General features: G+C 44.4%; 1 protein-coding gene across 1 annotated transcript in view; it reads left to right on the plus strand.

Annotated features, from left to right (window-relative positions):
• ADARB2 (adenosine deaminase, RNA-specific, B2 (non-functional)) overlaps positions 1–10,365 on the plus strand; it is a gene marked incomplete at its 5' end in the record, with an annotated part of 96,553 nt that overhangs the window by 85,156 nt on the left and 1,032 nt on the right. The window contains 2 exons of the mRNA XM_009070189.1: positions 3,665–3,846; positions 9,254–9,432. Coding sequence (XP_009068437.1) covers positions 3,665–3,846; positions 9,254–9,432 — 361 coding nt within the window. The remainder of the gene's footprint in view (positions 1–3,664; positions 3,847–9,253; positions 9,433–10,365) is intronic.

Below are 10,365 nucleotides of genomic sequence, written 5' to 3' on the forward strand. Positions count from 1 at the left end.
ACAAATGATCGATGTTCATATATCAAAGGAACAAGTCAGTACATTAGCCATGTGTGTTGGTCAAGGGATGAACAATACACAGGATGAAAGACCTTCCCCCAAATAATTGTCAGTTAAATCTACTGTTTATGCAAAATGCAGAGCTGGCTGCTCGCCAAGGTAGGTCTCTTTATCCACAGAAAAGCAGCAGAATGACTAACTGAAAATTTCTATGTTCATATATCAAAGGAACAAGTCAGTACATTAGCCATGTGTGTTGGTCAAGGGATGAACAATACACAGGATGAAAGACCTTCCCCCAAATAATTGTCAGTTAAATCTACTGTTTATGCAAAATGCAGAGCTGGCTGCTCGCCAAGGTAGGTCTCTTTATCCACAGAAAAGCAGCAGAATGACTAACTGAAAATTTCTCCCATCATTAATGTGTTGTTACTGTGCTCTGAAGGACAACAGCAGCAGTGCCAGGGTCTGGTTTTGGCCAGCTCAGCACAGGAATCCTCCTTTCCTATGACTTGTGCTCACTTAGTAGACTCCCATACATGCTCAGGGTTGTTTTCCAGAGAGAAACTGTCTAAACACTTTGATAAACCTGGGCTAGACTTGAAGGAAAGCTCCTTCTGAGTTTCGTCATCCCTTTTCTCTGACTGGATTCAATTAATGCTGTGTTGAACAAGGAGGTGGCCGTTGTACATGTGGCAGTGCCATCACCTTCATCCTTTTTCACACCACCACCGTGATGGTCACCTGCCGTGGCATTGCTCAGGAGGACATGGCAAGCAGTTCCCCCACTGAATATTACCTTTGCAGTGTCAACACCTTTCCTGATTTCTCTGTCCTTCCTGCCTTAGGATGCTGTCTGGCCCTGGGACAGTCTCTTTTTGCACCACATGCTACACATCAGGCATGCCTTGCTCTTGTGCCCTGTATTCTTTCCTAGATTTCTTCCTTGTTTTTTCAGTCTGGTTCTTCTGTCCTGTTTGTCTTGGAGTCAAACTAACACCCTGGAGTCAAAAGCATGGCTGATAGACAGACTTCATTGCCCCCTACACCTGCCTTCTTTTGGAATGGGACAACAGGGCTGTGCCAAGGAATAACTATGGCATACAGAAGCCATGGACTCTTGCAGACTTCAGTAAATCATACTGGCTCTCTGCCCTGATTCCCCAGGGTGCAAAAATGGGGCTTCACCTCACAGCAGCATTGCAAGGATTAATTCATGTTTATGGAATGTTTTCAATACATACGGGGTGACCCCATCATGCTTGTATTATGATTTCCAATAATGTAATTCCATTGGCATTTGAATCCCTTTTTACACTTGGATGAATATGCCCAGAATTAGGCAGAGAATATCTCTAAAGAAAAGGCAGGTCCTTGTGAAGAATTTAAATTAAATAATCATTATTACCTCGTAATTTATGATCTGAACACAATCCCTTACTTTGGTAAATAAAGCTCAGATGATTTCTTCTGATGTAGATATTGCTAAAATCCTGATATTGTTGAACATATGTTGTTTTTCTGTTTAGCTGCTTTTTTTTTCTCTCCTTCAATCAAATATGCAAGGCTTTTTTTAAGGAAATGTCAAATGTTGAAAACAACACTGATATCTTACAAGTTTCCATCTGCACAAAGATATCTAATTTTTTTCTCGCCTTGGAAGCTGGTCAGAGGCTTAGTACTATTAGCTGAATTCAGCTCTGTTTCTTAAACTTGCATTATCAATTTTGCATCATGATAAGGTATTTACTCAAAGAGGCAACAAGTTCTTTCCTTTAAAAGTGATGGTATTTGCAGGAATGACCACATTTTTTCTTCCCAGATGAAGTTATGCAAATCTGATCGACTAAAGTAAACGTTTCATAAAACCAATGACTGTTTAAATTGTGGGACTAAATTGTTTGTATATAAATATTACCTTTTATATTTCATTTGAGTTTTATGTAGATGAACACATTACTTTAATGACCTGCATTTACAGAGGGAGACAGGGAGAGTCTGACTCTGAAATCCTCAGCAGCCAGATGGCTGCCTTTTCTTGCATGAGATTAAAAGATGTTTCTCATTCGCAGCCCTGCTTCGGAGGCAAATTAATATAGCCAGCTAAATTGCTTGTGTTTTTGGAATAAAATTTAAAGAGAACTTTTTAAAGCAATTGGTGTCACAGGTTCCTAGAGCAGATTGCTCTCCAGGTACAGCATGCTGGTTTTAAACATTCAGTAATTAATGGAAAGTATTCCATGTTAATTGACTGCTTCAGGAAAGGGAAATATAATGACTCCTTATTAATCATGAAAAGAGACATACAGCACGGAGGCACTGCAATAATTGCACTAACGGGTGAGAAATGTTAATTAATGAAAAGAACAATGATGTAAGAAATTAGCACCATAATGCTTGCTGCTGATGGAGATTCTGCCTTAAACACATTATTTAGATTGGCAGCCACTGGATACTGCCTTAAATAGCAGGCACCTCTTACCCCTTCCTTCAGTCAGCTACAGAGTTCCAAACGTTGCCAGTGTTTTGGTTTCTAAAGAACCAAAATATGCTCCTCAGAACTACATTTTCTGAAGCATTTTTAGTTTGAACTCCTGAACTCAAAGCTATTCAAATAGATTGACAGTGTTTGACTTACATAAAAATATTATCCAAGTGCAAGGGAGCATGTTAGCATTTGTGTGCTGGGGAATGACTTCTTCTTAGATGGGCTGAGCTAATAGGTTTGCCAAGCAGATAACTGCATCATGACTTCTTTCCCCTTTTTAATTTTTCCACTTTTTAACCAATTATCTGCCCTCCAAAGAATTTAGAGCAAGCATGCTGTCATATTTGTGCCTAGCTTGATGTAAAAATTCATGGGCTATTAAAATGCAGAACCATTCTGTCCACTAATCCAACACCAGTAATATGGAACTCACAGTCATTAACAGGCAGAAGGCCCCAGGGTTTGCACCATTACTCTGCTGCACCTATAACACAGCAACAGGGTGAGATATATCCATCACTGAACACTTCAGAGTACATCAAACTATTGGTTACAAATAAATTTCCTTAAAATGTAAGTCTATTTTTTTCGTCTTCAAGACCAGGATTTAATTCTTATGGATGTCTTCATATCTTCGTGGTCATTTGTGCAAAGAAATGTCAGCCTGTGAGGCATTCAAAAAATGTTCACAACAATTTTGTGGGGATTTTGGCCACCTAGGTCATGTGTTAGCTTGGTTGTATGGCTAGGGGTTGCTACTAATGTATGACAAACAGCAAATAAAGGTGGAATAACAAAAGCTCTAATTCTAACTCTACCATTGCAAGTGAAGATCTACAGATGCAGAAAATAATTTTTAAATTCTGCTAAAGACATGCTAAATGAACATCCATCAAACACAAAATGCTTTTAGAAGTAGCTCTCAATAAGAAGCCTCTGTTTACAGCAAGACAAGACACATCCCTTAAGTCAATGGCACCAGAGTGGCCTAAAACCCTCATAAAGGTGAAGTCAGTCCATGGGTGTATAGTAAGTCAACAGTGCTTCCTGCATTATAGCATAGGGGCAGGAATGGTTTCATCCCTCTAACCCATGGGCTGGCCTCTGCTGATTTCTCCAAGGTGAGCAATACTGTAGCCATTCCTCCACCCAATTGCTCCTGAATTTCTTTTTCAGATGGAACATCCTTGGTCTCCAAGGTGCTCTCCTCAGCTCCTTCATTGAACCTATGTACTTGCACAGCATCATTGTGGGAAGCCTTTACCACACTGGTCACCTTTCACGGGTAATGAGCCATAGAATAGAAGACATTGGTCAGCTGCCAGCTTCGTACCGGCGCAATCAGCTGCTCCTCAGTGGTAAGCAAACACCTGCCTGCAAGACAAATGAGCCTCTCTCCCATCACTAATTGTACTGGTCACCAACAGGAAAGTTTTTTGTTTGTAAGTAAGCCATTAGCTTGTGCCTTCTTTTTTTTTCCCCTGCAGAGTATGAATTTGTAGACTGAAAAAACTGATGTGTTTGAATCTAGTTTCTTTTTCACATGCAGTGGCCACAAAAAGGATCAGTAGTGGATACAAGCTGACTAGGAAAACAACCACTGTACATCAAATGCTCAAACTGGGGGGAAAAAAAGCATGGCTAAGTAAAACATTTCTGAAAACCAAGAAGGAAATTTTCAGTAAATTTTAGGTTTAACTCTCTCCCATCCTGATCTCCCTCACGCGGTGAATGCACGAGTGTGTGGAGCCAGGAGAACCAGCTCTCACACCTGGTGCCATGCAGGCAGGCCCACGACGAGTGACCTTCCTGAGAGCCTCTGTTCCTTCCCCCCTTGCTAACCATGGTGTGTGGTGCACCCAGCCGTGAGGAAACGGGTGTTCGTTCACGGAGCAGATCCTGCCTGCCCAGCAGACCTCAGGGTCTGCCCTCCACTGAGGCTGCTGCCCGCTGGGTGAGCTCTGTGCTTTCCAGCTACCCTTGGTGTGACCCTTCCTGCCACCACTTCTCCTTCCCAGCTCCAGTCCCCACTCCAGGTCTCTGGTCCTCCCTCTCCATCCCCCTGACTCCCACTCCTTAACGCCCAGGCAGGAGTAGCTCTGCAGCCTCATCCCAGCGAAATCGCGTGAAATCTTGAATGCCTTCGGGTCCTCGTGAGGCATGTGAGTGCTGAGAGCCACCAGTTCAGCACCAGAGAAGATCCTTATTTTACTCGTAGACTTTGACAGCTGTTCTTCAGAAGGATTCCCTGAGACACCAGCACGATGTCAAGGTTAGAGCTGGGAGGTCAGAACACTCTAGTGGAGTACACCACTGCCTTCCAAAGTCCTCTAGGTTCCTCAGTCAGGAGAGTGCTGGTTTATCTCTTACCTATTTCATGGTTTGTTTGTTTTTCTAAATACATCCTTGTGACAAAATTAGTTTGGCTGAGGCAGAAGTGATAGTTTAGCCACTGGGGAAATTCTCAGGTTCTGTGTGGTTTAGTACATCTGGCAAGTGTAATGTGCATGTACGTGTTACGAGGTGAATAGTTCAAAAGGCTTATCCTTATTTGAACAGCTTACCTCCATTTTTTAACTCTTCCATGCAGCTAGCCAAAGACCATGCAATGCAAGGAGGCAGGAAGCAGTGCTCCACACTCCTGCTCCAGTCTACGTCCCCACCTGTCCCTCCTGCCTTGGTCCAGCATGGACATGACTCAGCCCCCTCTTCCTTCCACATGGCATCATGGTAGAGAGGACAGGACTCACAGCTGGTCAGGAAATGTCTCCCCATTTCCTGAACCTGGCTGTTATTTTGACAACCCAGCCCTGGCTGCCTGAAGCCTCTGCATCTCCTTCTGGGAAAGTGGATCTCATCCTGTGTCAGCCCTAACTCATTAAAAGTGCACCCATACATTAAGATCAAAGGCACACACACTTTCACTGTGTCTGCAGGATGTACTTGAATTGTTGAAGCACTGAAAACACAATAAGGGATTTTGTAAGAAATTTCACCACAGAACAGTTATTGCTTTTCTGGATTGGCCTTGCATAATAAAAGCAATGGCTCATACCTGGTGCAAGTGTGTCCAAGAGTCGTTGCCAGAGATTTCAAGGGAATTAGAAGTGCATCAAAGGGGCCCTTGTGTAACTTTAAATATCTACATGTTTCAGGGCTGTTTTCCTCCTTCCCAGGGACTTCTGTTTGGAAAAGCTTTTGCTTTGCTTTTTGTTGTGTTTGTGGGATTTCCTCAGTCCAGGAGAAGCAATTGGAAGAATCTGTATTTCTCTGTCTACCTTGTTTTTGTCTCTAAAACCATTATTTGTAATCTTCCCTTCCCCACAAATCCCAGGGAGACAATGCTGATTAAAATTTACATTGCTGAAGCTTAGGCTGCATTTCTTTTTCCTGGGAAACTGTGCTGCCAGCATATCTGGTGATAAGGAGATGGGCACCTAGCAAAAGCCATGCCAAATGTACTGGAGACCAGAGCTTTGCAACCTCAGCCAGGCAAGTCCACATCCCACATCTGTCTTGGAGATCAGGCCAGCCAAGGATTTCAAACTGTAGGAGTCCTTCAGTTATAGGGGTGCCAGTTATTTTGTCACTTGATCATAATGGTATGAAGATTTCAAAGGAGAGGAGAGTCATGGTGTGTGAGGACATATCCTGAGATTAACTCCTTGGCTCCACAGAAAAATTATCAGTGAGGTTTTCCACTCACACCACTCCCAGCCAGATGGAACTCCACTCATTCGCTGAGATTACTCTTGGGTGGCATTTCTGGAAGAAAGAAAAGCCCTGTGCTTTTGATATCCTGTTCTCTTAAGATTGAGGCTGTTCTAAAGTGTATCCTGAAGAGGCATGAGGTTTTGCAGGGAGAGAGAGGAGAACAGGGACAGATTTCAGTTAATATCCCACTATGTTCAAATTTATATTATTTGTGCAAAGACTTTTCCTTACAGTTTCTACAGTCTTCTGTTGTACTCTTTGTTATATTGGTTTTAAGGAGGATGTTTTACATAAAGGAGAGAAAATCATCTAGGTTATTTGGGTGTCACCTTCCAAAGAAAATCAGAACAATTATTTGTCAAAAGAAAAATATGAAAGAACTGTTTTAAAATTATATAAACAAATATATCCAGGCTCTCTATCTGCATCTGTCATGTCTCATGATTTTTTTTCCTTTAAAATCTCTTCTCTTGCACTCAGAAAATTATGTGAAAATATCTTCTACTTACCTAAATACATGTACTTATGTGTGACAGCTGGGAAGAGAAAGCATGAAAGCCAGACCAGCTCTGAGGGGTTTCCAGGCACTGAGACAAGCCTGGACTACTCTCACAGTAGTTCACTGGGAGCAGGAGGTCCCAGGCTGGGCAGGAGTACATAGCATCATCTGATGGGCACCCACAACCTGTTCTGCCCTCTGGGCAGCCTTTCCTTCTCTTCCTGTGGTCAGCAGCTTCACAACATATTTAGTTATTCAGTTGTTTGGCCTGTGGCAACTTTGCATGGCATTTGCTATCATGTTTGTTGGCACTCAAGTCCTCTAAGGTTTTGGGTGCTATCTTGACAGAGAGTGGTGCATAGTGTCAAACAGCTGATTTGGATCTGTTTGCATCTTGTTCTGTGTAGAGTCGCTCAAACAGCACCACAGAGCTATCTGATTTTCAAGCTCTCAGTTTAAATCCTGTTGCCTAGGTGAACTGGAGTTTTAGATGCAGACTGATCTGCTATCTCAGGGGGGAAAAATTGAAAGAGGTATTAATACAACATGAATGTGTTTACAAATCCTGGGTGAGGTTATGACTTAGCTGTAATTTTCTTCTACACACAGTAGCGAGTTCAGTCCCAGAGACTGGGATGATTTCTGCTGTTCCAGCTTTGTCAGCAACACAAAGTGTTTGTGCCATGTAATTTATCCCCAGGGGCGAGGGGGAACATGTCCCTCACTGGCATCGCTTCTCGTGGCTGTGAGAGACCCCAGGCAGGATGCAGGGGCTGCAGCAGACCCTGCACAGCCCTCTCTTTCTCTTGTGCTCTCTCAGGAGCTTACCAAGCTCAACACATTCAACACAGTGATGGATGCTGCATTCCCACCAGTTTCCATCTCCTCTCCTAATGCCTGAGACCAGCAGATGCTCGTGGTGTACATCTGTTTCAAAACATGAGATCCCTGGGCCAGAAGAGGCACTTTGGAAAGGAGGGGCTTTGATCTCTGTTCTTTAATCTACTCCTCTCTGAACAGCCCATATCAGTCCTTCTCCCTCTCTGCAAAAGTTCTTTGAAACTCACCCAGCAGAAAATGCAAAGGACCTTTCTCGGTTGCCCTCCACCCAGGAGCAGTGACAGCAGGTCCTGCCAAGCTGTGCAAACTGTAAGCTGGTGCTGTTGTTTCTGTGGGCAGGGGCTCTAGCAGGAGCTGCCGTTGGGACACAGCCCCAGCCTTGGCACTGGCCTGTGCTGGGCAGCTGTGCCAGGCAGCTCCTGCCCACCAGCACAGTCCACACCTGCCTGCTCACCACAGTGGCTTTTGTTGCCCAGGTTTGCAGGCTAGTGGCCCACACAGCAAATTAGCAGAGACTGATGCAACAGCTGGATCCAGAAACATCATCCAATGCCCCATGTTTTCAAAAATAGCCAAACTGCTTTAGGTTACTCTGTCTTTTCCAGCCTTGGAATCTTCCAGTGTTGATTCTTTGCTCCAAAAGCACTAATGAGTAGGGCAAGGCAGAGCTCACTTGATTGCATTTATCCAATGCTGGAAAAGAAACCAACCACTTTCTTTATTCCTCTTTTTTTTTTTAAAAAAGATTAATCCTTCCCTGGTTTCAAGTCCAAAAACTGAGAAAGCAACAGGATTCATGGAAAGGCTAAGCTACACTAAATGGTTAAAAAGCAGCAGAAATGTATCTGATTAAAAATAACTCATGTGCACCTTGGTCTGTATTTAGAGCCAAGGGAGATCTCACCCATGAAGGCAGTGGCTCAGTATGTGGCTCAGATGCCCAAAACTGGCCATGTGAATGACACCAAGGTCATGCTGTCACCCCAGGTGATTGCAAACATAATCATTGCAGCTGTCTAAAACTAAATAAGATGCATTCTACTAAAAGATGCCCAAAATATTGCCATTAGGACACTAACTAAAATCTTGGAAGAAATTGGTGTTCCCATACAGGGTAGGAATCTTGCATGCAGACACAAGATGGGGACTAAGACTAGGTCTGTGGTGTCTACAAGCTCATTATTAACTCAGATCTAATAATCTCTCTGTGATGATGAAGTGTGTGTTATGTATTTTCTTATCCCCTCTTTACATCCCCTGTGGTCTAGACATCCCATCACAATGAAGGCCCTGGGAGTCAATAGCACATAAATATGCTGGACTGTGGAAATCTTACCTGAAGGAACTCATGGCAAAAACACTTTACTGCTTAGTTCCTTTTAAAAATCTGTTATCCCGTTAAAGCCCTTCTGAAAGATTTCACTCAGCAGCCGTCACACTGCTGTCAACAGCTCAGACTACAATCCAAAGGCTTTCCTTAGGCTACTGAAAGCTTTGCCTGCAAGGTGGAAAAAATCTATAGGAATTGCTAAATTATATCTCTGCTAGGTACTGAGCCTGGTAACATTTAACCAATGGTGACAAGAGCACATGCAGTGCACAGTGCCCGCGGGGTCGCTCAGGGATGTCTCCTGCCACAAGGACCCACAACATGTTCTCAGCCTCTGAGTGTTTAGAGCACTGGAGGTTACTGGTGTCCTTCTCTCCCTCAGGTGTTAGCCATGCTGATGCTCGGCAGCCCGGAAAATCTCCCAGCTTCAGTGTGAACTGGATTGTGGGGACCACTGAGCTGGAGGTTATCAATGCCACAACGGGGAAGAGGGTCTGTGGGAATCCCTCCCGGCTCTGCAAGCACATGTTCTTCACTCGCTGGGCAAAACTTCATGGCAAGGTAGGTCTGATGCAGTGAGATGCTTGTCAATAATTGTTCTGCAAAATACAGAGTGAGACAAGATGAAGACAAGAAAAAAGATTTTATTAAGTGCCAAAACCTCTTTCCTATTGAGAAATGAGTGGAGATGAACAAGTCAGAGTTACGGCATAGAAATCTGGAGCCACTTTTACCAATGAAGTCATTTAGTAAGGCAAATGAACCCGCAGGGTGGGGAGGTATGAGGACAAGCCCAAAGGGGTTGTTCTGCTCTGCAGGAGACCCCAAGAGAAGGAGGCTGGTGGGATTCATCCCACCCCAGGGAGTGGCATGGCCTGTCTCAGCAGGGACCCTGAGCCTTGCAGGAAGCAGGAAAGACCAACCTGGACTTGGTGCCCCAGGCTCAGTCACAGTTTGATGACACAGGTCCCACCTGTTTCCTGCACAACAGGTGGGAAGTGGGATGAGAAGCACTCCTGCCACCCCAGAATAGAGGAATCCTCACAGGAACAAAACCTGGGGCCATGGCTAGAAGTATGGCCAGGAAAGCTGGAGATTGCACCTGGCTCACACCAGGGATGAGGTTGGGGTGAGCAGGAGGGAGTAACTTGTGGCTGAGCAGGGCACATTGCTCTTGACAAAATGAAGCATTTGACAATGTCATCAGTGTCCACCTCTGGGGAGCAAAGGGAATAAAGAGGCAGCCAGAGAGAAGCCACTGCTGCCAGGCCAGCTTGTGGCCTGCTGACATACAGGTTGGCAGCATTGCTCTCCCTTGCTGACTGGACCAGTACAGCCCCAGCCAGAGCAGCCCCCACATAGTGCTGGCACACACAGACAGGAGCAGCTCATCACAGTCTGTGCTTTTGCCTTCTCCTTTCATCTGTCTCTAAGCATCTCCCCTCTACAGAGAGAAGGAAAAGAGCATTGTCTGCTCACCAGGCTGTGCTTTAA

Source organism: Acanthisitta chloris, unplaced genomic scaffold, assembly GCF_000695815.1.
Source record: "Acanthisitta chloris isolate BGI_N310 unplaced genomic scaffold, ASM69581v1 scaffold19472, whole genome shotgun sequence".
Taxonomy (NCBI): domain Eukaryota; kingdom Metazoa; phylum Chordata; class Aves; order Passeriformes; family Acanthisittidae; genus Acanthisitta; species Acanthisitta chloris.